General features: G+C 47.4%; 3 protein-coding genes across 5 annotated transcripts in view; 2 read left to right on the top strand and 1 right to left on the bottom strand.

Annotated features, from left to right (window-relative positions):
- Snrnp200 (small nuclear ribonucleoprotein U5 subunit 200) overlaps positions 1-4248 on the top strand; it is a 29658-nt gene extending 25410 nt beyond the window's left edge. Inside the window, exons 36-45 of the mRNA XM_021657087.2 lie at positions 304-412; positions 791-980; positions 1071-1235; positions 1407-1528; positions 1765-1908; positions 2003-2179; positions 2451-2611; positions 2692-2773; positions 3623-3715; positions 3817-4248. Coding sequence (XP_021512762.1) covers positions 304-412; positions 791-980; positions 1071-1235; positions 1407-1528; positions 1765-1908; positions 2003-2179; positions 2451-2611; positions 2692-2773; positions 3623-3715; positions 3817-3960 — 1387 coding nt within the window. The 3' untranslated portion in view covers positions 3961-4248. The remainder of the gene's footprint in view (positions 1-303; positions 413-790; positions 981-1070; positions 1236-1406; positions 1529-1764; positions 1909-2002; positions 2180-2450; positions 2612-2691; positions 2774-3622; positions 3716-3816) is intronic.
- Positions 4249-4828: 580 nt separating this feature from the next.
- On the bottom strand, positions 4829-11473 carry Ciao1 (cytosolic iron-sulfur assembly component 1). Its single transcript, XM_021657104.2, has 7 exons — positions 11072-11473; positions 10607-10755; positions 10182-10293; positions 9993-10081; positions 9608-9809; positions 8593-8680; positions 4829-7081 (listed from the first exon to the last, which is right to left on the bottom strand). The coding sequence occupies exons 1-7, from the start codon at positions 11208-11210 to the stop codon at positions 6841-6843; spliced, it is 1020 nt and encodes a 339-aa protein (XP_021512779.1). The 5' UTR covers positions 11211-11473; the 3' UTR covers positions 4829-6840.
- Positions 11474-11510: 37 nt separating this feature from the next.
- Positions 11511-24757, top strand: Tmem127 (transmembrane protein 127). Of its 3 annotated transcripts, none has more exons than XM_021657089.2 (4): positions 11511-11667; positions 12060-12377; positions 21416-21580; positions 22350-24757. In XM_021657089.2, the coding sequence occupies exons 2-4, from the start codon at positions 12134-12136 to the stop codon at positions 22655-22657; spliced, it is 717 nt and encodes a 238-aa protein (XP_021512764.1). In that variant the 5' UTR covers positions 11511-11667; positions 12060-12133; the 3' UTR covers positions 22658-24757. The 3 variants fall into 3 exon arrangements, with proteins under 3 accessions (XP_021512764.1, XP_060227897.1, XP_060227898.1); XM_060371914.1 differs by having other exon boundaries at positions 11517-11667; positions 12064-12377; XM_060371915.1 differs by having other exon boundaries at positions 11529-11655.
- The last annotated feature ends 1361 nt before the right edge of the window (positions 24758-26118 follow it).

Below are 26118 nucleotides of genomic sequence, written 5' to 3'. Positions count from 1 at the left end.
ACACACAACCTTTACGTTTGACTTTAAGTTTGGTCCTTTAATATGGTGTTATTTTGCTTCTGGCCTTAGCTAGGTTTGTGGCTTTGTTTCAGGTTCATTGACTAACACATTCATGACTCTTTCATTTAGAAACTAAAATAATGAATGTGTGGGTAAGTGAGTGAAATGAGTTGCAAAACACACAGGTTCGTGACCAGTTTTGATGTAGTTTGACCTCATCTCCTGGCCTTTGCATCTTCTGTGCCTGTGACTGAAGGCAGGCAGGCCTCCTGACATGTTTCATCATTTCTCTCTGCTGCACAGCTATGTAGATTACCCCATCTACGATGTGCTTCAGATGGTGGGCCATGCCAACCGCCCCCTGCAGGATGATGAGGGGCGCTGCGTCATCATGTGTCAGGGCTCCAAAAAGGTCAGTTACAGGAAACTTAGATCCTTTGAACAGATTTGTGAATATTTTTTAGTGTCTTTAATAAACTTTTCACTCTTTTCTGCTGATTGCTTTTGTAATAAAATGGAGCCACGCAGAATTTTATTCTTTGTTTTTGCTGCTGGTTCCATGTTATTGTCCATGTCTTCCCACCTGTTATCTTTCTTCATGCACTGTTTACTGCTCTAACTATGGGGCTTGGCATGTCCCATTCCTGCTTTGTATTCCTACTTTGATAGTGTTTGTTTCTTCTAGTTGACTGCTATAATATATCACACAGGCCTGTTAGATTGTCCTTGACCCTTTAATACCATGTTGTCATTGATTCTTTATTAATGCTTCCTCTTTTCCAACCCACAGGATTTTTTCAAAAAATTTTTATATGAGCCATTGCCAGTAGAGTCTCACCTGGACCACTGTATGCATGACCACTTCAATGCTGAGATTGTTACCAAGACCATTGAGAACAAGCAGGATGCTGTGGACTACCTCACCTGGACCTTTCTGTATCGCCGAATGACACAGAACCCCAATTACTACAACCTGCAGGGTCAGCGAACTGAAGAGTACACACTGCCCTGGAGGTTTTAGCAGCCCTCGCTAGGCAGTGTCCTGAGTCTTGCCTCTTATGTCTCCACAGGCATATCCCATCGTCATCTGTCTGACCATCTGTCAGAGCTGGTGGAGCAGACCCTCAGTGACCTGGAGCAGTCCAAGTGCATCAGCATCGAGGATGAGATGGATGTGGCGCCTCTGAATCTGGGCATGATTGCTGCCTACTATTACATAAACTACACCACCATTGGTGAGGACCAGGGGTACATGGCTTCTGGAGTCTGTCGGGATGAGATCTCATCACCAGCATTTGTCACAGAGATGACCCTGCAGGAAAACAGTGCAGCCCAGGCAGTGGTTCTTGTTATTCTGTTCCTTTCCCCACCACTGGCTCTTCTTACAATACCTTGTTTTCTTTCAGAGCTCTTCAGCATGTCTCTAAACGCCAAAACCAAGGTTCGAGGACTTATTGAGATTATTTCCAATGCGGCGGAGTATGAGAACATTCCAATCAGACATCATGAAGACAACCTGCTGCGCCAGGTGAGGGCATTTGCTTTAGAAGACCATTCAGGAGTGAAAACTTGGCAGATGGCTTCCTGTCACCAATACCCTCACACATTTCTCATACCTCTCTCACCCTCATGCATCTTCCCACACATACCTACAATTCTCCATCCTTCCCTCTGGAGTCTACTTGGGCCACATGGTGCTTGGTCTGAGCAGTTCCAAGATAGGGTTCTCTATTTATCACCAGCTGTTTTTCTTTCACATTCTAGTTGGCTCAGAAGGTCCCCCACAAGCTGAATAACCCCAAGTTCAATGACCCACATGTGAAGACCAACTTGCTGCTGCAGGCTCACCTGTCCCGCATGCAGCTGAGTGCTGAACTGCAGTCAGACACAGAGGAGATCCTCAGTAAGGTAGTGTGGGTGGGGTTTGGATGTTCACTGGCTGCGGGGGGCTCTGAAGGCTGGGTTCTCAGCCCACCTGCTCTTATATTCTCTCTTCATGCAGGCAATCCGGCTCATTCAGGCCTGTGTAGATGTACTCTCTAGCAATGGGTGGCTCAGCCCAGCTCTGGCAGCCATGGAACTGGCTCAGATGGTCACCCAAGCCATGTGGTCTAAGGACTCTTACCTGAAGCAGCTGCCACACTTCACCTCAGAGCATATCAAACGTTGCACAGATAAGGTGAGCTAAGACCTGGAGTGCTGGGTGATGAGCCTGAGAACAGAAGTCCTAGTCTGCAGATTGTGGGAAGCAAGTATTAGCAGGGGAAACTGGTTCCTTTGAAGGATTCCATCTGAACCGAGATCTGAAAGGGGCCAGCAGTGATCTGCATTCTTTCTAAAGCTGCTTTTAGATGATTTTGACAGTGTAGGAAGTAAGATGAACAGTTTTTTGGAGCCAATGTTATTTGCTTGTGTTCTCTGTCCCTCTGACCGCTGCACAATCACCATAGGGAGTGGAGAGTGTTTTTGACATCATGGAAATGGAGGATGAAGAGCGGAATGCACTGCTTCAGTTGACTGACAGCCAGATTGCGGATGTGGCCCGCTTCTGTAACCGCTATCCAAATATCGAACTGTCCTATGAAGTGGTGGATAAAGACAGCATCCGCAGGTGAGCCAGCAAGCGCCAGGAGGCCTGCCCTGGGCTCTGCCCACAAGCACAGTGCTCATATATTGTTTTGTTTTCACCAGTGGTGGGCCAGTTGTGGTTCTGGTGCAACTGGAGAGAGAGGAGGAAGTCACGGGCCCTGTCATTGCACCTCTCTTCCCACAGGTATGTCTTAGCAGCTGGCTTTAGCGAGTCCATTTGAGGCCCTGTTCACTGGCTAGGTCTTGGGTACAGAATACATTTCCCACCAGGGGAGGGTAGACTAGGGGTAGTGAACTCACAAGGCTGAGTGTTAGTCTTGTTACCATGAATTATTTTTCTTTTTTGTTTTTAAACAGTGGATGGCTGGTCAATGTTAACATCCGGCAGTGTTAATATCTCTCTGACTTTTAAGATATATTTATTTGTAAATGGCTCCAGGACACTTGGACTTTTCTAATCTTCCTACAATAATATTTCACTCTGATTCTAGTAGCATGTTTATTTTCAAATCAAAAGGAAATCTAATCTTTACATTGGAGAATTGAAGGTTGGGCGTAGATGCTAGGTAAATTTCAGGTACTTCTGTAGACAAGTTATTCAGGTTTCTAGGAAACTGCCACTGGGCCAAATAGGCTCTCCTGCATCTAACAAAGAGGGCTTCTCCAGAGAGACAAGATGTCAGAAGAGGCCCCAGAGGCTTGCTTTGCATTATCTGTTGCAGGTTCATCTCCACGTTAAGATTTTTCAGCTAGTTTGCCTTGTACCTAAGTTTCTTAAGAACTTGAAGCTTCCATGCTCCAAGGCTGAATCTCTAATACTGCATCTCAGAATCAGGGGCAAGCATTAAATAATAAAGGTACCTTAGATTATAGAAGAGATAGAACGGAAAAATTAGTCTATTTGCATATTTGAAGACCAAGCAACTTTGGAAAACTTTAATCTGAGTTCTGACACTTTTTCATAACCACTCTCGTAGTTGGCTGTGGCCATCAACTTTTACATGCTCAAATTATTGGTGTTTGGTCCCTGTAGAAACGTGAAGAGGGCTGGTGGGTTGTGATTGGAGACGCCAAGTCTAACAGCCTCATCTCCATCAAGAGGCTGACCCTGCAGCAGAAAGCCAAGGTGAGTGTGTACAGTTTACCCTGCACCTGTCCCTGGAGTTGGACCAGGGGGTTGCCTCCTCCCAGGTCCCTACTAACCTGATTTTTGCCTGTTGTCTTTAGGTGAAGCTTGACTTTGTGGCCCCAGCCACAGGTGGCCACAACTACACCCTGTACTTCATGAGTGACGCTTACATGGGATGTGACCAGGAGTATAAATTCAGTGTGGATGTGAAGGAAGCTGAGACAGACAGTGATTCAGATTGAGTCTGAAGTATTCTCTCATATAGAGGGACACTGAACCTGAAAACAGGAATGTGGACAGTTCAGGGGGAACTGGTTTTGTAGACCAGGTCTGTCAGCCTGAGGTCTAGTCAGGCTGCTGCTATCCCCAATCCATGTCCAGTTACTTTCCCACTTTGGACCTTGCAGTTCAAGCACTGGGTCCAGTATTTTCAAGTGTCATGTCAAGCATGAACTGTGTATAATAGTTGGGAGGCATGCTTTTTGTAGTTCCTTAAGTCAAACATTCTAATAAATAATTTGGAAAAATGATGTGTCCTCAGAGGTAATACTGACTGGAAAAACCCTCCTTTGAGCACTGAACCTTCCTATCAAGTACATGGAGGACAAACTTGCCCTTTTCTTGGGTTTAGTCTGAAGGTCCAACAAGGGTAGGTAATAGCTACTCTTCTTTCATGCTGCTACCTCAGCTTCCTTTATAGATGTTGCTGAGTGGTAGCCAAGTTAAGTGTCATGACAATAGGGGCTGACTGCATCTTGGCCAGAAACCAACAGGTAGAGTTTCTTGTGATCTGTGTTCTGAAATTCTGTAGCCTTTCCCCATTGTAAGCAGCACTAATGTGGTTAAGATGCACCAGAAAGGTATGATTGTAGTATCCTTAAAATGTCCTATTACAGTCTCAGACATGCTACTGCAAATGCTTGCTTTCTGTTCTTTAGGAATAAATGTGAACAGTGCTGAAAGCTGATTCATTTTCCCCTAGGCCAGCAGTTTTCAAATGATGGTCTCGATACCCTTTCTTTTCTCCTTCAGCAAACTAAGAGTACAGCCTCAAAGATTTCATTACCTAGTTATATCGATACTTGTTATATTAAAAATTAAGACAGTTCATTTTAAAATAACAAGAAAATTTATTTTAAGAAAAATAAATTCTGGGGGAAGAGCAGCATGGTAAAGTGTTGCAATCGCTGATTTAATAGAAGCCAGTTAGGATCTCTGACACTCCTGTGCTCAGTCTTCTGTGGTTGAGCTGAAGCATGTCAAGTGTCAGAGTTGGGAAAGAAGTTTTCAAATAACTGTGGCTCTCCTTAGATACTGTGTGGTAACTGCGTGGTTAAGGCCGTGTGGCTCTACAGCTGCACGCATGCATCCTGTACTATTAAACCCACTGCCCCACCTTAGAGTCGCTATCAGAATGATTTTGTGACACCAGCACATTGGTCATTTGGAGAATGACCCACAACATCTCATATATTTCAAGATATCCATGCATTGGCTACTTTGATTACCACTAAAGTGTGCTGCAACACAAATTTTCAGAAATTTTAATTTTGTCTTTCACACATTTACCATTAGCAGTGAACACTCACTGAAAAGTTCAATGTTCATTTTTTAGAAACACAGCTAAATAGCCAAACCTAAATTCCTTATTTTTCTAGTTCTGACAAAAATGGCATGACATGAACAGCTAACCTGGCTTGCAGCAACTGTCCCTATTTTTCCTCAAGACCACCTTACTTCACTGCTGAGGGCTGAATGGAATTTTCTCATTTGTCAGTATCGGAAGTGTTCTCAGGGGTCAGTGTTTAATATAGTCATCTTTCTTGGGGTGGAAGCTGGCTCCATTCCCACTGTGGGCACAAGATAGTGAAGACAGGTGGCTATTTTAACTGGTACTGTTCCTCAGTCATGTTACGGTGTTGACCCTGAAAGGTTCCTAAGACTCCCAGGATCTGCAGATCAGTCTAGCCACCATTGCTCTGGATATTGCTTCTACTGTTTTTCAAAAACTCTAAGGTCACAACTGTGGTCTAAAAAATTAAGTGAGGGCTCCAGTTTTGGAGACAACCCTCACACTCAAACCCATAAGCATTTCTCAGTATTTTCCTAATCAGCACTCTTCTAGAAGGCTTACCAGACATCTTAATTACTCTCTGCTCTGAAAAACAACAGATTTGGCAGCAGCACAAACATAAGCTATTACCTTGGCTTGTTTGTTTTGTTTTGAGATGGTCCCTGGCTATCCTGGAACTCACTTTGTAGATTAGTCTGCCTCCTACGTTCTGGATCATAAGATGTGCGCCATCAACCCAGACTGCTGTTGTCTTTTAGAGGACCACAATATTGCCTTAAGGTTTCTGCTCCTCACTAAAAACCAATTGTCATGGGGGGTTGTTTCTTTTAATATCCTCAGTTGTCACAAAAGCATGATGTCTCAAGGATTTGTAAAGAAAAGCAGAGTATCCTTTTACTCTTAACAAACTTACATTTAAGGAAAAAAAAATTCCTTCAGTTTTGAATGTCTATTTGGGGACAGGGTCTTGTATTCCTAGGCTAGATTCAAACTTGCTTTGTAGCCAGGGCTAACCTGCTTCTGATTGCTCTGTAGTTGCTGATGGAGTGCTAGGAAGACACCACAGCTGGCTTGCATGTCTTAAATTGAAGGACTTCCATAGAAATTGGGAAGGCGGAACCTATTCTAAACAGTGGCATTATAAGAAATGATAAATGATCTTATTTGTAAAACAGTGGAGCACAGATGGATTATTTTTGTAAAGGTCACAATTTCAGAAAGTTCTCAAACTCATTATATATATATATATATATATATATATATATATATATATATATAGTGATTATAAATACTATATTTATCCCCAAAATGCAACCCCAGCCCTAAATCAAGCAAAATTTGTAATAGAGCATCCTGCTGTTCCATGACTCTTTCCCGTGGCTCCCTCATATCAAGGGAGGGAAACAGTGAATGGTCCTGTGGCTTCTGCACATCCAAACGGAAGGCAGAAAGCCAAATGAAGATTAAGGATGCTTCATGTCCTCTCCGTGACTAGGAAAGTCTTAGGACCTCTTCTCAGGGAATCAAGACTCCCAAGTCAAGCCATAGCTCAGAGGCCTGCAGGCTGGTGATACTCCCAAAAGGCCACCTCCCCGTCATCACTACAAGAAGCCAGGAGCCCTGCCTCCTTGGGATTCCAAGCCACACAGTTGACATCCTGGGAATGGGCCTGACGCAGATGGGCTGTCAAAGAGAAGGTGGGCTGCTGTGGATCTGAGCCCGGATCCTCCTCAAACACTCGGATGGCATCATCTCCACAAGCTGTAGCCAGGGCCCCTGTCAGCTGACACCTGGGAAGAACGTACATATCAGTGAGTAGACAGATGACCCCTGCCTCTCCAACCTGGTAAATTAGGGAGAAGTGTCCTACAGTCCCTGGCCTACTTTCTTCCCAAACCTCAAGCCTCACAAGTGTCTCACAGAAAAGCTTCCTAACTAAGATCCATCACATCCACAAAGACCCTGGTAGTCCTCAGGTGTTCCCACCTGGTTGCCCAGCTACCAATAAGACTAAATCACACTTTCCCCACTTGGCAGAAGCAGTTGCCCATGTCACAGCATCCTTAACCTTTTAACACTGAGGTTAACAAGCTTTACTAGCCGGGCGCCCCTTTAATACCAGCACTCAGGGAGGCAGAGGCAGGCAGATTGCTGTGAGTTCGAGGCCAGCCTGGGCTACAGTTACACAGGACAAGTTACACAGAGAAACCATCTGTGGATATCAAAAAGGTGTGTATTACAACTATCCTTGGAATCCACAGCTGACAGGACAATTGTTTAACTTCAGTTTTACCATAACTTAATTTTAAAGTCAAGAACTCTAAGCACTGAAGAGTCCCCAATTACTTTGAACCTGGAATATTCAACTGCCTATTCATCTTAGTAAATTATAAAATCAGCAAAAATTCCAATTGTCTAGCAATGAATGTTTGAGAAGTTTATTTTTTAAAGAGTTTTTTTGTTGTTGTTATGTGTATGGTGCCCAGCAAGGCTGAAAAGGATGTCAGATCCTGTGGAACTGGAGTTATAGATATGGTTGTTAGCTGCTATGTGGGTGCTGGAAATTGAATTCAGGTCCTCTGGAAGAGTAGACAAAGCTCTTAGCTGCTGAGCTATCTCCAGCCCCAAATAAATAAATTTAATTTTAAGTAGTTAAATACCAAAACAAAACACAAACCCTCCTTAGCTAAAAGTAAATTTCAGTTTTTGCATAGCAAATGCTATAAACTTAGCTTTTGTTTAGTGTGTGTGCGCGTATGCAGTGATTTTCCAAAGTCAAAATACTTGAGTCCATTTCCCTTTTTTTTTTTTTTCTTAAGATAGGGTTTCTCTGTGTAGTCCTGAAATTGTCTCAAACTCAGAGATCCGCCTGCCTCTGCCTCCTACTGAGTCCATTTTCATGAGATAGATATTCCCAAACATTTGCTATAAAGTTTTGATACACAACAGATTTTCTTTTCATGGTTTGGAATTATTTCTAAGATCCAATACTTAGGTCCAGAGTTGCCTCTTGGAAGAATGAGACAGCTTTTCTAGACTGTAAGAGTCAGTCACCCAACAGCAAACTCCCTCGTCACAAATGCACACAGTCAAAGATTATCTCAGGGTGGTCCAGTGCTATTCGGATCCTTAGGGCTGCTGCCGCCCTTGAAGCCTGGGATCTTATCCCCAAAACAGTCTTGGGTACAGTCAACTTCCTGCTCCTAGAACTACACAGAGCAGCCATAAGCAGGCCTAATCTGAAGAAATTTTACATGGCATCTGTGAAATCCCTGCTACGGAGATGGAATGGAGGTCTTACCAAGCAACGTCGTAAATGGTCCTGGTGTGGAAGCCCGACAAAGTGCAGATGCACTTCCAGCTGGGGTCAGAGCCACTGCATGCCACTCCTGTGTGACAGACTTTTCTTAAAACTCATGGCATTCTATGTCCTGAGCACCTCTACTATGACCAAGGAGAACCCAAGATGCCCTTCCTTCTTCCCTGGCCAATCAATCCATGAGTGCTTGCCCCAGCTGTGTTCCCACCCTCCTTATCTGCCTTACAGCTGTAGCCACCCAAGAATTTTGAGAAGGAAGGATCTGTCCCACTGCAGGCTGTATCTAACCAGTTAAGCTGCCCTTTAAGGCCACCCACTAGCCAACCCAACCAACTTTACTCCTCCCAATTCTCTGTCTCGCTTCAAGGAATCCTCTTCACATTCTGCTTAGACATTCCCACCATCAGCCAACTCATGCTGCTGGGTTCTCTCTTTTTCTTTCTAATCAGAGTCTCACTATACAAACTCTGGCTGTTCTGGAACTCACTATGGAGATCAGGCAGGCCTTAAATTCAGAGATCTGGCTGCCTTAGGTCTCCAAGCGTTGGACTTAAAGGCATGCTTCACCATGCCCAGCTTCCCCCCCCAACGCCTCCCCAATTTTTAGAAACAGGGTTTCTCTGTGTAACCCTGGCTGTCCTGGAACTCTCTGTAAACCAAGCTGGCCTCAAACTCAGAGATCACCTGCCTCTACCTCCTGAGTGCTGGAATTAAAAGAATGAACCACTAATGCCCAGCATTTTTTGGGGGGGAGGGGCAGGGTTGATGCTGGGAATTCTTGTGTTACATTCTTCTGTTACAGACTCTACATGACCTCTTCAAATTTGGTTGGAAGGCCTTGTTTCACAAAGCTATCCCTAGTTCTTTTGGTGCTTCTCTAGAGACTGTGACAAACTAAATCTAATTTGTGATTCATGGCAGACTCTATCTTTGTAGACCACACGTCTTGGCAAACTATAAAACTCTAAGGAAAGGAGTCTAACTCCTAGCCCCTCACCTTGTTCATTTCCTGGTAGATACTGTCGCCAGATGCGCACAGTACGGTCATCACTACAAGATGCCAGACGCTGGCCACTGGGGTCAAAGGCCAAGCTCCACACAGTGGACTCATGACCTTCAAGAGTGGCACAGCAGACCCAGTCATCCCCTTCTTCTTGGTACAGCTTCACTGTGTCATCGTAGCTGGCAGAAGCTAAAAGCTGAAAGAGTGAGAAAGGAAACCTAACATTTGTCTGTATTGTCCAAGAGGTACGGTATCAAACCCTGTCAGGGCAGGACAGTCTGAGGGATCCCTATGAAAGTGAAGACGATGTTGAAGAGTGCAAGCAGGCTGGGCACAAGCCTCCACATCAGGGTTCTTTCCTACCTTGTCTGACTCTTACCTCTTGGCTCGGGTGCCAAACCACATGCTTAACGTCCTGTGTATGAGAGTTGAGGACACTGACACATTCGTACTCATCTTCTTCGTCAACTGTTGGAGAAAAAAATAAAGAGGTGACCCTATCAGGGACAAACCCGAAATCAAATCAGTGAGCTGGTTCTCCACTGTAACCAGGGGCACGCAGACTTACCTTCCCAGACCCACACACTCTTATCTCTGCTGCAGGTAGCCAAGAGGTTGCCAGATGGGGCCCAAGCCACAGATTTGACCTCATTTTCATGCCCCTCGAGAGTGGTTACACACTGGAAAGGGGAAAACATTGTGAACTGATGGCCAAGAGTCCTAGGCCCTAGGAAGATATCTAAGATAACAATTTGTTGTTGTTGGAAACAGGGTCTCATTCTAGCCCAGGATGACCTAGGTGGAACCAGGTGGCAATCTTCCTCCTTCAGCGTCCCAAATGCTGGGATTATAGTCATGGACGACCACACTCAACTCCCATTTCTATAGTCCAAAAATGAAGTAAAGGCTGTACCTCATAAGCCCAACTGGTCCAGGTTGACCAAGCCCTGCGTTGCAAACAGGTAACAATCTGCTCCCATGCAGCCTGGTTACCTCAAAGTCATCCTGGTTCTTCTTCCAAATGCAAGTGGTAGCATCAAAGCTGGCAGAGGCCAGAAAATTTCCACAGGGGGACCAGGCCACTTTCCTTACGGTGCGCTGATGGCCGTCAGAAAGGACAGACTTGCAAACCCAACTGTCACCTACAGGCAGAGAACAGGCTCTGGAGCACCATCAATGCCATAAAAAACCGGTACTGAAAGTGGAACCCTTTTGCGGGGACAAACTCAATTGCTATCACAACGATGCAACCAACTACTTCCTCTGGACGGGCTTCTAAAACTGTCAAACTGCTCTTCAGCCTAACTCTCCTCGTTTTTCTGCTCAGCAAATAAATATCCCAGTTCCCGCAACAATCCCAGCCTGTCTGTTGACGCTTGCACACTCCTTCTCCCGACAAACCCTTTCCAGAAGTAGCGTCTTCCTAGAATAGGGTCACAAAGCCAAGCCAGGCCTTACCCTCGGTGCCCCAGATGCGGATTTTACGGTCGCCGCCGCACGAGGCCAACAGGGTCCCGGTGGGGTTCCAGGCCAAGAACCAGCAGCGGGAGTCCGGGTGCGCCGGGACGCGGCTCTGCAGCACCAGGGAATCCTTCATGGCGGCGGCCTTAGGGTGAGGAGGGAAGCCACCGAGGGAAGCAACGCCGTGAGCACTATAAGACCCCGCGGCCACCAGACGCACAGCTTCTGCCAGAGGAGTTGCCCTTAGAACTGACGCGCCCGCTGGTGAGACCGCGCGGCCTTCTGGGACTTGTGGTCACTCTTCTCATCCTTCGCGACGCGAAGCCCCCGGGGACAGTCCCGAACTACCAGTCCCCCAGTGCCCTGCGCTAGAACCGGAGGCGCGCGCACACAGTGACGCACACGGAGGGCAGGGCTGTGAACCGGAGGAGGAGGAGGCCGGGGTGGGGTGGGGTTGGAGGAAGCCGGAAGTGCATCAGCCGGAGTCCGGCTGGGCGTTGCGGGATTGGGGCCTGGGACAGCTCGGCCCCGGCAGCTGAGAAGCCTGTGACCCGGCGGAGCGGCGCCGTCCCAGCGTTGAGGTCTGCTGACCGGTGAGGAGCAGGGACTAGAGTAGGGAGGGTCACTGTGGCTCAGGTCGTACCTCAAAGTGCGGATTCCCGATCTCGGCGGCCCAGCCGCATCCTCCGTTCCTCAGCACCCCTCTGTCCAATAACCCGGGTCCAAGTCTCCTCCGGCCCCCGCGCCAGTAGCCGACCCCCGGTACCTCCTCCCGTTCATCCCGGCAGGTCCACAGCCCCACTAGCCCCCTGCCCTCTCGGAGTCCTGGTCCAGCACCCCTCATCCAGAGCCCTTGGTCCCCGCCCCCCGAATTCCCGCAGTCCTTTGGTCTGTGCTCAGCCCTGGGTCCCACCCCGCAGTCTCTGGTGCGGGCCCTGACAGCTCCGGGCCAGCCGCCCATTGCGTTGCTCTCCACCCGGGACAGACAGGCTTTGCGAGCCCCGCTGAGGCCGGCGGCCACCAGCAGCGACTGCAGAGCTACAGCGGGCGGCCCCGGGCATGTATGCCCCTGGAGGCGCAGGGCTGCCGGGAGGGCGCCGGCGGAGAACCCCGGGAAGCGGCGCTCTGCCCAAGCAGCCGGAGCGGAGCCTGGCCTCGGCCCTGCCTGGCGCCCTGTCCATCACGGCACTGTGCACTGCCCTCGCGGAGCCCGCTTGGTTGCACATCCACGGAGGCACCTGTTCCCGCCAGGAGCTGGGGGTCTCGGACGTGCTGGGCTACGTGCACCCGGATCTGCTGAAAGGTGAGGGCGCTGGGCTCCTGCTCTCCCGGCCTGAGGGGCGGTGCAGAACAGATAAGGGACTGGCTGAAGCATAGATAACCAGAGGCGTTCGTTAAAAGAAACAGCCCCATTCTTGCTTGGCGTTCATGCCCACCAGGTGGCTCTGTTTGGGGGTCTAGCCCCTCGTTAATTCTAATGTTATTCAGCAGCCACCTACTCCTCACTGTCATGCTAATCCAGATTGCTGCTATTTAGGTTTCTGACAGAAGGGCACTTTACAGGTAGAAGAAATAAGGATGTTCGGTATCACAATTAGCCACCCCCTTCTAACAGACCTGTCAGATGCAGTTGTTGGGGGCAATTTGATGGATGGGGAAAACAGAACTGTTAATGTGACTAATTGTAAAAGGTATTTTGGTGCTCTGTGACAATTGGACTTAGAATACAGAGGACTTGTGGCATCCCAGGCCATCGGATGTCAGTTTCATGGCCATAGCCAACAGTTGGAAATTGGTTTTCCATGCCCTTACACGAATGCCTGACTGAGACGGTTACTTTATTCATCAAGGGATTTCCCACACCAGCAGGCAGAAGAAAGCATCTGTTCTGGTTATTGGATGAAATAGGAGTCCAGGGCTTAGAGAAGGGGCTGGCCCCGAAGCCTCATTGCTCCTCCTGGGTTTCTAGGAGTGAGGATAAAGGCTGTGCGGTGTGAAAGCAGGACTGTACTTCCTGATCTTTAACTTAAAAATGGTCAGTAGGCCCCAGATGGTCACATCTTGTTGCCCTTAAGTCCTTTGACCTATTCTCAGAAGTCCTCGCGTTGCTTCTTTGCCAGTGTTTAGCTCTGGTGCATCCCTGTTAGATATGAGCAAGGTGTCTCTAGAAGGGCTCAGGCCCTGGGATGTGGTGAAAAGAGCAGCATCTCCCTCTGCATTGAAATAAAAACACTGCTGTGGGTTTAGGTGGAAAAGCCTTATCCCGTCACCTGGTGTTGTCTTTCTTGGTGAGTTCTCTTAACAATTTGCTTCTCTTTGTAATTTGCACGTTCAGGGCTTTAGGATGATTTATAGAGAACAGGATGGAGGCTTTTTGTTTGAAATATTTTTCACCCTCTTCCTGAGTTTGGCTCTTTAAGACCAAGATTTTATACTGGATGGAGGCTTTCTGATATGCAGCTTTTTCTTTAGCATATACCCGATGGCACAAAAGCTATGGAGTTTGAGTCTTCCATTTCTCTGCACTCACCTTCATTCAGGCCTTTTGCATTTGATGCTCTAGTGTTTCTGCTTCAGGAGTTGAGCGTCACACACAAACTGGGAAAGAGTTTATGATGCTTGTCCTTTGCAGGTCTTCCATAACATTCAAATGGTGGAAAGAGGCAATCTGATCTTACATCCTTGTTTCAGAGATCCAGGAAGAAAAGTGCAGTGTGGTCCCCAGGCTTGCCCTGCTGGATGGTATCACTGGTACTGCCAGTTGATGCCAGGATAAAATGGTGCTGTCTCCTTAATTATGTTTGTATTTTGCTTTACTTCAGCTGTTGTAAAGAAAGATCTCATGATACCCTGCCTTGGTGTACATGCCTGTCAAAGGCATGTTAAAATAAAAACCCATATTGCAAGTTTTTGTTTGTTCAAAGATGTATTTTCCCTTTCTAAGAAATTATTCAGATCAGATTTTGTCCTTCTCAAACATGTTGCCTTAACCTTTATATTGCATTTGCTACATGTTTAGATCTCTTAGGCTTTGTGTGGTTTGCCTGCCTGCCCATCTCCTTGGCCGTTGTAAGGCAGGATCACTTGGCTCCTGTCTATAAATAGGAACATTGGCAGTGGGGCCTTGTGAGCCATTGCAGAAGGCAAGGAATTTGGTCCCTTGGAGCGTCTCTTCTGCTGCTTTCTACCTCTGTGTTTTGTGGTGTCTAGTGGACCTCAGGCATGTGGTCTCCTGTGGGACTGCTAATTTTTAAGTCTACCTGATGATCTACCCTGGGGGCCTGGAATAGCCCAATCCAGGAAGGAGCAGAGCTGTCCTGGGCAAATACAGATACTTGCAGAGGGAAGCACCCCCTGCCAGGTCTCTGCAGAGAACTGTGAGGTGGGCCGGAAGGCTCCAGAGCAAGCCTGTGTGCCAGGCATGGAGCTAAGCGCACTTCACATTTGCCTTAATTTGCTCCTTATTCACAAAGGCCCCAGCTTAGGTAATCTACTCAGACACAGTGAGTAGATACATAGTGCAGAGTGTTGACACCGCCACACCTTAGTGCCCTTTGAGTTTCTTTTCCTTTCTGTTAGAGCTATGTTCAATTTGGTTTTTGTTTTGTTTTGGTGGTTGTTGTTTTGGATTGTTTGTTTGTTTTGCCAGTAATGAAAAGCTTTTATTAGGGGTGAGGCGCGTGCGCACACACACACACCAAGGCAAACAAAAAAAAGGACCATTTTTGAGGCAGAAAGGGGGTTTGGGAAGCCAAAGCATCTTTGGTTGAGTTTTTATTTAGCCCCAACACTATCTCTCAGGTTTCAGGCTCAACTTGGTTTCTGCCTTGACCTGAGACAGAGCTCCTCAGCCTTGCGGTGTGGCCAGATCCGTGAAGGCGTTAGCAAATGCCAGCTCAACAGATTCTGTTCTGAATCCTCTCACACAGTTTCTCTGGGCTTAGGTCCAGAGAAGGCTTAGACATGCTCAGACTTTTGGTGTCTGGAACAGAGACCCTGAAAGCCCTTTCTTCCTCTCTAATGTGGCCAGCAAAGGGCAGCCCCACCACCAGCTTCAGGAAGCAGTTTTGGAGAATGAGGACGTTGGGGACTTGATGTCAAGTGACTAAGACTGACAACAGCAACTGGAGGATCAAGGATCTTCCAGGGAGTGCTTGTGTACCTGATAGGTGGTGATACACCGCTGCCACCGCCAGGCCCTGGGGACTGTCCTCGGGTGTCTCGGCTTCTACCACTGAAGTTGTAAGATGACCCATCTGGTCACTAGAGACCACCCTGTTGGTGGTCCAGGTCAGGTTTGGCTGAAACCCAAGAATTGCAGTGAGAGCATGCAAAGCTGGGGAGAAGGTGCTCTGAGGGGCTGGGCCCGTGGGGGTTCCACTAGCCCACAGGAGCCCCTGTGAAGAAGGAGGAAGGGAACAACAGCAGGGAGGTGGTCTGAAACCAGCTTTAAAGCCTTCAGCACATACGGGTCAGGAGGGGGTCAACTACTGACAGGTAGGCCGGAAGAGCCAGAGCATTCAAAACACATCCAGCCTTGTGACTCACCAGTGACCTTGGTCAAAGTCAGTTCCTTAGGATCTTATTACATAGCAGCTGCCTTCTTCCTTGATGACTAGAAGGGACAGTCAAGCAGTGTTTACTAAAATAAACAGGGCAGAACACAACTGGAGGAAAGGCTAGGATATACCGTGGGTCTGGAATGTAGTGTACCAAACCACTGGCTCGAGCTTAAAGTCAAGCCTCTGACCACATGGCCATTCTCTCCCACAGTACGTCACACCTACCTACCTAGCCTTTGGAGCCTTTTGTGTCTCTGGAAGGCCTCTTGGGGAAAAAGGTGTTATCTGCCTTCCCTGCCATACTGGCATTTTAGGAAAAGAAGAGAGAGACTTTGAGATCTCTGGCCCAGAAGATGCTCTTGATGAGGGCTACCTACCTACCTTCCGGTCATTCCTCATGCTAAGACACCCACCCCTGCTGCCCCTTTCTGGGAATGTTAGCATCACGTAAAGGGAAGTTTGCATTTGACTTTCCCCTTATGCTAGCATTTCTCAATCTGGGGTCCTGACCCCATTGGGGGTCAAACGATCCTTTTATAAGAGCCACCGAAGACCATCGGGAAACAGAAAATTGCAGTTATGAAGTAACAACAGAAATAATTTTACAGTTAAGTGTCACCCCAACACGAGGAACTGTCTTAAAGGGCCGCAACATTTAGAAGATTGAGAATCACTGTCTTAAGCCCGATAGCTCTGTAGTAGAGAAGGGCAGTTGAAATAATACATGCTTGAATTTGGCGTCAGAAGTGCTTCCTGTGCGCCGTCACTCTAGTGAGGCGAGACGTTGAGTCTGGCTGAATAAGGAGACGCTTTCCCTCCTAGCAGCATCCGGTGGATGGTGGGCGAAGCAGGTGTTGCTGCTTTCACACGAGCCAGTAGAACAGCCTAGGTCTAGTGACTTGCTGAAGATTGAACGTAGCTTGTGGTAGAGCTAGCATTTGATCAGCTGTAGAGTTTTTCTGGTGTCCTGACCCCTGTACTCAGATGCCCTTGGTGCTGCTTAGGTTTAAACACCATGAGGAGCCAGTTTTGTCCTAAGCCCCTGAATGAACACTGCTCACGGTGATCCACACCTTTCTTACCTTTTTGTTGTTGCTGCTGAAAGAGTTTGAGTCCTTAAGCTGCTGTCTTGCAGTGTTCATCCTAGTTCATGTGACCCTTCTTTTTAATATTCCTACTTGGAATTTTGTATTATCTCCATCAAGGAAATAAGAAAAGCTACCAGTGTGTGCTCAGTGGTCTCTAAGCAGCACAGTGCACTGTCTGGGGGTCACTGTGTGACCTGAAGGAAGTCAGTTAATCTCAGAAGCCTCTTACTCCTCATCTCAACTGTGTGATGCCTTCCAGGGTGGCAGTCAGGCTTAGCAAAGATAATGCTTGACCATCTGTGTGTACAGGCTCCTGTACCTTCAGCCATGTTTGCCTCTAGAGAAGGGCAGGTAAAGACAGGGGTGGTTTTTTTTTTTCAAGCTTTTTATGATGTGCATATCTTGTTTATTAAAATAAGTGCTTTAAAACTGTAAAGTACATAGGCATGGATATACCAGGTACACATTTTTAAGGATAATAAAGAGAACATTTTCTGTTCAAGCATCATCAAAACCCAGTGTCTTTGAAATGTCGTGTCCCTTTCTTCACACGGAGTGCCTGGCTGCACTGAGTAATACAGGTGAACTGCTGTAAAAGGGGCCTGTGGTGTCAGCCCTTACACACTGTCTCTGTCAGGCATTCTTGGTGGCACTTGCGTCTTGCCCCAGCACTCCCATATGCCATGCAGACCCCCCAAAAAACTGACTCAGTTTTCAATAATGTTCAAGTCAGAGCCAGGAGTAAGCCCTTGCTTCCTCAAGTCCTTCTTCCTGGGCCCCTTCAGAAGGCTGTCTGGAGTAGGCAGTGCTGGATGCAATGAGGGCTGATACCGGCTTCTGGCAGAACTCAAGGACAGGCAAGCTCCATGGCAGAATGTAATCATCTGAGCTGTATGCTTGGTCCCAAACAGGTGCTCAGCAGTTAAGATGATGACAGATAGCTGTAAAGGCAGCCAGATGGAGGCTTTGCCAGCATCTACCTGTAGAATTCTGAGTCCCAGGCTGGGTACACATGTCAGTCACAAAGTGCTTAGCCTCTCCCAGGGCCCAAGATCCCATGAAGGCCAGCATCTATTGGATTGAGTCTCTTGTTAGCAGTGGGACCATCACTTAGCTTCTTAGTTTTTCCTCCATCTGCCTACCTTCCTCTGGTGTTTGTTACTGGTGTTTCTTAGGACTGCAAACTTGAACAACTTGTATTTGGGAATTTCTATTATCCCAGACCTTCTGAGGACCTAGTACGTGATTGCAGAAGCACCTTGGTGTTTGGGATGTACACTAGAAAGTGAAGATTGTTACCTTCAGATTTTCTTTTCCTTTTTTTAATTATTATTATTTTTTTTATTAATCACAGCTTATTTACTTTGTATCCCAGCGGTAGCACCCTCCCTCCCTCATCTCCTCCCATGCTCCTCCCCAAGTCCACTGATAGAGGAGGTTCTCCTCCCCTTCCATCTGACCCTAGCCTATCAGGTCTCATCAGAACTGGCTGCTTTGTCTGTGGCCCAGTAATGCTGCTCTCCCCTCTCCCCTTACCAGGGGGAGGTGATCAAAGAGCCAGACACTGAGTTCTTGTCAGGGACAGCCCCTGTTCCCCTTACTAGGACACCCACTTGGAGACTGAGCTGCCATGGGCTACATCTGCAAAGGTTCTAGGTTATTTCCATGCATGGTCCTTGGTTGGCATATGAGTCTCAGAAAAGACCCCTGTGCCCAGATTTTTTGGTTCTGTTGCTCTCCTTGTGGAGCTTCTGTCCCCTCCAGGTCTTTCTTTCGCCCCCTTCTTTCATAAGATTCCCTGAATTTTGCCCAAAGAGTCTCAGCATTTGCTTTGATACCCTGCTGGGTAAAGTCTTTCAGAGGCCCTCTGTGGTAGGTTCCTGTCCTGTTCCCTGTTTTCTCCTTCCTCCGATGTCCATCCCATTTGCCTTTTTGAGTGAGGATTGATCATCTTACCCAGGGTCCTCCTTGCTTATCTTGTTTAGGTGTACAGATTTTAATATGAAACCTTCAGATTTTTAATCTGACATCAGAACTCAAGAAAGGAGACAGTAGCCTATGAATTTGACCAGCTCAAACAAAACACTTGGCAGTAGCTGAGGAAGAGGAGGGAGAGGAAATGGAGACTTGTTTCCTACTATAAAGAAAGAAACAAACAAGCAGTGTCTCACTAAGTACCCCTGGCTGGCCTGGGACTCACTGTGTAGACCAAGCTAGCCTCTCAGAGAGCTCTGTCTCCACGTGCTGCGATCAACGGCGTGCACCAGCACACCTTGCCTTTGCTTCCTCTTTGGATCAGTCTTTATTCTGTTCTGTGCTTGGGAAGCCATCATAGTTTGCACAGCTATCAGAGGAGACTGACTGGGGCTGAAGAGATGGCTCAGAGGTTTACAGCACCGGTTGCTGTCCTGGTCCAGTTCCCAGCACCCACATAGCAGCTCACAACTGTCTATAATTCCAGTTCCAAAAGATCTGGTACCTTCACACAGACATACATACAGGCAAAACATCAATGTACAGAAAATAAATAAATATTAAAAAAAGAAATCCTTTGAAAAAAACCAAAAAATTAAAATGTCTAACAAAAGATGACTTGATTTTTTTTTTTTTTTTTTTAAAGGAGACTGACGATTTGTTTAACTGAAAAATTTAAAGGGTATTTAAATACTGTAAGGAAATACACGTTGCTCTGTTTGGGTACGTGCTTGTTACCCTGGGGACTCCTGAATGTTGCCTCTCCTGTGTTAGCACTTCCTTTTCCTTGGTTTACTCCCCTGTTTTGGTAGTATTAAAATGCTGTGGTTTCTGAACCTTCTAGGGCCTCTGACCTTTTAGCTTTCACTTTGCTGGCTTGCGTTTCAGCTGTCTAGTACTGATGGAGTCATCTCTCCTTTTTTTATGGGGGTTGGTTCTGGTGGAGGTGATTGAGACAGGGTCTTGTGAAGCCCAGGCTGGCCTCAGATTTGCTAAGTAGCAGAAACTGTCCTTGAACTCCTGAACCTCATGACAACACCTCCCAAATTCTGGGATTACAAGGGCAAACCACTGACCAGCCCTGCGGTTTATAGTTCCGTCCTTGGTAGTCTTTACCACTCTCCATTTCCAGAACTTTTTCATGACCCCAAACTGAAAACTCACAATTAAACAAAAAACTCACAAAAAAACTCACATTGCCCTCCCTTTCTACAGCTCCTGGCAGCCACCATCCCACTCTGTGTCAGTGATTCTGACTTCTTGGCATCTCATGAACATAATCATACAATATTTGGCATTCTTTGTTTGACTTCACTTAGCTCAGTGTCTCCAAGTTCAATGTCTGTTTTGGAATGAAAAAGAAAGGAATGAATGAATAAGTGGAAAATGAGTATTTATTGACCTCTGGCCTTGGTCTCTCTGGCTGTTTCAGCACAGAAATCAATGGCCTTTCTCTGCTGGCCCAAAGCAGCCTTTAGCACAATAGCTTAACATGGCAGTTTATTTAATTGTCAGTATCTGGAAAAATGGTTTGAAGCTAGATCTGGTGGCACACACCTGTAATTCCTCTCCTCAGAGGGCTGAAGCAGAGAATCACAAGTTCAAAGCCAGCCTTGGCTACACAGTGAGACTGTCTCTAAAGCAAAAGGAAGGGAAAGAAGGAGGGTGGGCACTGGGCATGGCACTTAGTTTGTAGAGTGCCTACCAGAAAGAAAGCCTTGGTTGTGCCATAAAATTATGTGATGGTACGTGCCTATAATTCTAGCTCTCCTGAGGTGGAGGCAGGAAGGTTATAAATTCAAGGTCATCTTTATCCCTGCTCAGCAAGTTGGAGGTCAGCCTGAGATAAATGAGATCCTGTCTCAAAAAGAAATAAAAAGATGGCTGGAGAGATGGCTTAGAGGTTAAGAACACTGATTATTATTCCAAAGGTCCTGAGCTCAAGTCTCAGCAGCTACATGGTAGCTCATGGCCATCTATAGTGAGATCTGGTGCCCTTTCAGATACGCAGGCACAATGCTTTATAAATAATAACTAACAAAATAAATTAAAAAAAAAAAAGAAAGAAAGAAAAATGGAGCCATGCACAGTAGCACATGCCTGTAATTCCAGCATTCAGGAAGGCAGAGTTAGGCAGATCTCTGTGAGTTCAAGGCCAGCCTGGTCTACAAAGTGAGTCCAGGACAGCCAAGGCTGCACAGAGAAACCCTGTCTTGAAAAAAGTAAACTAACAAACAAACAAAAACAAAAAAAGGACAGAGAAATGGAAGAAGATGGCAAGTGCAAAGAAACATAGTTAGCCCAGATTAGTCTGGCTGGAAAAGGAATTTAAACCTGGTGCGGTGGTGCATGCTTGTAATCCCAGCACTTAGGAGCAAGAGGCAGGTGAATCTCTATAAGTTCAAAGCTAGCCTGGTCTATAAAGTGAGTCTAGGGCAGCCAAGGCTACACATAGAAACCCTGTCCCAAAACACCAAAAAAAAAAAAAAAAAAAAAAAAAAAAAAAGGAAGGCAAAAGTACATGAGCGTACAGGTGACTCCTGTTTGCAGCATGGAAGTCCCATGCCTCTCCAGAGCAGCTGCAGCAGGAGCTCATACAGTGCCCTCCAGGGCTTCTGTCTCCTAGAGCCTGAGGGAGTGCAACCAAGATTCTTTCATGTACATTGCTTACCTCAGGGTGTTTCTTGGGTATGAAGCCTTCCATTCTCTGTCCACAGATTTCTGCATGAACCCCCAGACAGTGCTGCTCCTGAGGGTCATTGCTGCCTTCTGCTTCCTGGGCATTCTGTGTAGTCTCTCTGCATTCCTTTTGGATGTCTTTGGGCCCAAGCACCCAGCTCTGAAGATTACCCGTCGCTATGCCTTCGCTCATATCCTCACAGGTAAGCCCGTGTGGGAGGGGACCTGCCCTGGAGCATGGAGGCACATGGGACTGTCTCTCCGTGGGAGCTTGTGTGATAAGCTCCAGCCATTCAGGGCATGGGGTGCCTTAGTGTTGGCATCTGTCGTCGGTGAATAATTTGCCCAGCAGTAGAAGGAATGTTAGGATTCCACAGCAAGCTCATGGTTTTCTAAAATGGACAACTTAAGTTCATAGAAATTCAGGGCCTGGTGTAAGCATAGAAGGAGTTGGGGTGTCTTGTCTGGACTGGTGTACATGGTTAGTTTCTCCCCACCTCTCTGCAAGGCCTTCTTTCTCTGTGTGTGTATGCAGCCACTTTCCTCACGCAGGCTTGGGCTGGTGTGTCAATTTAGGTTTTGATAGTGACCGACTTCAGTCCCAACTCAATTTCTAAAACTGCATGATCCTGTCTATTCCTTCTCAGTGCCCAGAAGCAGTCAGGAGCCTTAATATCTAATTGTATTCTTTCTTTCCTTCTTTCCTTTTTTTGGGGTATGGGATGGTACTAGGTATTGAACCCAGGGCCTTGTGCATGTTAGATAAGCTCCCCACCATTAAAAAACAGTAATCCTTAAGACAGACCCTGTCTATTCAAGATGGGTCAGATATTTGTCCTCAGTCCCAAGCCAGGAGTCTCATAGCCAAGAAAGCTCTTAGGGCCCTGGGCCAGGCAAGCCCAAGACCTGGGTGCCTGGCTTCTTAAGCATTCTGAATGCTGACCCCCTTCTGTGCTGCCATCTCTCTCCCAGTCCTACAGTGTGCTACCGTCATTGGTTTTTCCTACTGGGCTTCGGAGCTCATCTTGGCTCTGCAGCAACAGCATAAGAAGTACCACGGCTCCCAGGTCTACGTCACCTTTGCTGTTAGCTTCTACCTGGTTGCGGGAGCTGGTGGAGCCTCAATCCTGGCTACCGCAGCCAACCTCCTGCGCCACTACCCAACAGAGGAGGAAGAACAAGCACTGGAGCTACTATCCGAGATGGAGGAGAATGACCCTTACCCAGCAGAGTACGAGGTCATCAACCAGTTCCAGCCGCCCCCTGCCTATACACCCTAACGCCAGTCGGGGCTCTCTTCCTCAGCAGCCCTTCCCCCAGTGCCACAGCTCCTCTTACACCCAGAGGAGCCACTTCCCCTAGCAGGTCTCACCGGTAGGACCCTGACCATCATCATCAAACCTTCCTCAGAAGACACTCTGCCTTTAGGGCTGTCCATGTGTCCCTGCTCTGCAGAGCCGGGACTCTAATTTTATTAATGCACTCTTTCCCCTCCCCACACCCTCTGCTCCTTTCCTATTCATTGGCTCCTTCCAACCAGGGATGGTCAGATAAGTTTCCTCTCTCCGTGGGCCATGTCTTTGGGACTGGGACTTTCCTTGGGTTGCTGCTGGTAGTGGACAGTCCCTGAGAGAGGTGCCAACAGGGCACAAGGGGAAGGGGACTGTGCCATGCAGGTTCACTTTGCCGGGCCCAGCACTTGTACCACTCATGTATCTCTGGGCTGACTCCACATTTCTTCTAGAGTGCCCAGGCCCAGCCATCCACTCCGTGGATTCTCTGCACTTTAGTCTCTGGGCCACTCCTCATGTGTGTTCTGGTTTTCTGGAGAGAAGGAATTGCTGCTGGGAGCAGAACTGCTCTCCTGCCCTGCCCTGGCCTCCTGTGGTTGGAACCAGGCAGGGAAGCAGAACCAAGCAAGAAACTGATCCTATCGAGGACCCCAGTGAAGGGGTCCAGCCCCTTCACCCTTTAATGTGAGTGGCTTTACAAGGAAAAACAAAACCAAGCAATAGCAGCCATACCCTCTTTTTAAAGTAGGGATAAGGTGGTGTTGTTCAGAGATGTCTCCCGTCCTTATGGCTCTGCAATGTTTTGGACCATAGCTCCCTCTGAGCCTGTCGTCACTCTTCCCAGTCTCTCCAACAGAATACAGGCTTTCTGTCCTGGCTCCTTCTTTCAGGCAGCTGTGGCTCCCTGGGGCCTTTCTGTGGAACTAGGGCCACATGGCCCCTGCGGGGCTGAGAACTATGGCCTGGCTGGCTGGCCAGCATGGTGCTCCTCAGAACTGTGGCACTGAGGCGTAGCCTGGCCTCAGTTCAGGGACAGGGGCCAAGCAGGGCAGGACCCTCCACTCTCCACATAGGTACTCCACCCAGAGGCCCATCGGATTGGTGTCAGGACCCTGTCAGACATGCAGGCCTGGCTGTAGCCTTTAGTGTGGCCCTAGACTGTGACTTGGGGCTACAGCTTGCTGCATGCCCCTCTCCCCTTCTGGAATGTATGCTGGTCTTGCAGTGTGCTACTGGGCTGTTACTCTAGCTATTCTGTTTGCCTTGGGTCCAGTTTTTTGGTTTTGTTTTATTTTGTTTTGTTTTGCTTTTTTTGCCTGGAGACCTGGGGCATAAGGTAGGCGAGACTTGAGAAGCCTGCAGCATGGATCTAGATAGGCAAGCTGTTCTTGTTCAGTTATGAGCTTCTTTAAAGTGACAGTCTAGTGCTAGCTGAAAGGGAGGTAAATTCCAATCTCTTTCCACCCTTAAGACAACAGACGTTTTGAACGAGAATGGAGAATGAATAATCATTGAACTGTGACTACAAGAAGACTGTCACCTCCCATTCTTTGGCCAGAAAGAATGGTGAATATGTCGACAAATGCCTATGCAGATGAAGACCAAGTGTGCCCATAAGAAACCATCTGCTTGGAGTTCCTTGCTGTAATGCCAAAGTGTGCCCCAGTATGACTCTCCCATTCTTCCAGACCCTCTCTGAGGCAAGAAAGGCTGCCAGGTGATGCCTGAGCACAAAATCAAGGAGCTAAATTAAGACTACCTTTCTGTGAAGTCCGGAGCTCATCATTGGCAGGTTTCTGAAGTATGTGGCCAGCTCTCCCTAACATAGTACCTGAGGGAGCAGGCCAGAAGACCAGGCACCAAATATGCATGCCAAAGTGAATGAGGACTTGACCCTGCGGACAGTTCCTTGTGATCTGGAACCCACTTTTTACTAGTTTCCTGTTCCTCTGGCCTTTCTTTCTCTTCCCTGCCATTCTGACACTGATACTTTGTCATATAAATTTCCCTGGTTGTGTTTTTTTTTCTTTTCTAGGAAAAAAAATTAAAAGGAAAACAAAAACCAGAAGCTACAAATGATAACACAAATGCCAGTGGCTGCCTGTCATTTTTTTTTTCACAGTTTTCCAGATGTTTGTTCTCGTCCTCCCAGAAAAGCAGGAGGCGTTCATGAAGCTTGTAATGCAGAGCAGAGTTAGGAGGGACTTGGCGTGGGCCTGCACAATGCATGACATTTTAATCCTTGGGAACCTCCCACTCCTGACACCTTTCAGCCGAAGTTCCCAAAACTAGGAACAGGTGGCTCTGCCCAAGATCTCAACTACAAACCTTGGGCTGCCTCTCTGCATGTCCTGATTAGCTACGGAAGAGCTGTTTCAGACCTCTATTGGTGCTTACTGGGAGAATACAAAAATGGTTCTGGGAGCAAGACTTGCAGAGTACTCTTCGAAGCAGTTGGTGGGTAAAACTTTAATGGCTGCCCACACTCTTACTTTATGCATTCTTAACCTATGCATGGGGTCCCAAGTGTGTATTTGGTGAAAGCATTTAGGGCTCTTTGGGAAGTTGTCCATTCCTAGCAAGGTGCATGTCTTTTGTGGAAACTGGTAATCTCATTTGTGTCCATTCAGACATTTTCTATGAAGGTTCCAGTTGATTATGCACAAAACACTGAGCTCCATGAAAGAAATGCGATGCCTGAGAGGACATTATAAGGATTGTATTCCTTAGCTCCAGAGACAGATTAGCCCACAGGGAATCAGTGAAATGAGCAGAATCCTGGACCTTGGGCTTAAGCTGGAAATTGAAGGCTGGATCTAACCAGAATAATTAGCAGCTTCCTGGGTGGAGCAGATGGAGCTGGATTGGTGTGGTAAAGAATTTGGGGGACGGGGGTTGGAGAGATGGTTCAGTGGTTGGGAGCACTGGCTGCTCTTCTAGCGGTCCTGAGTTGAATTCCCAGCAACGTCATGGTGGCTCACAACCACCTATAATGTGTCCTGCTGCCCTCTGCTGGCATGCAGGTGTACATGCAGATAGAGCATTCATATACATAAAATCTTTACATATTTGAGGGAGGGACCACTCACTCTGAGGGAATAGCAGTGGTGGCCAGGATTGGGGCAAAGTGGGATGGTGAAGGCCCATCTGATGTTCCTCAAAACAGTGGGAAGCCATGGAAGGACACTGAAAGCAAAGGGGCCCCAGTTTTATAGATGCTGGTGCTGTGGAGGGACCGTGATGTTAAGTAAAGCACCTGACTTGGGAATTGGGGACAGGTGGACATTGTGTGGAGGACTCTCAGGCCTGGTGGGAGGGAGAGAATAATCACAGCCAGAGGCTGGGTAGGAACTCCGTCCCTGTCATATGCTCTAGAAAAATGGGATTGGCCTTGTAGTTCAAGAGGGCTTACAGCAAAGAAAGGCCTTGAAAAACACAAAGTGGCTGTT

The sequence above is a fragment of the Meriones unguiculatus genome, chromosome 18 (assembly GCF_030254825.1).
Source record: "Meriones unguiculatus strain TT.TT164.6M chromosome 18, Bangor_MerUng_6.1, whole genome shotgun sequence".
NCBI lineage: Eukaryota > Metazoa > Chordata > Mammalia > Rodentia > Muridae > Meriones > Meriones unguiculatus.
This window is presented reverse-complemented; position numbering and strand designations above follow the sequence as displayed.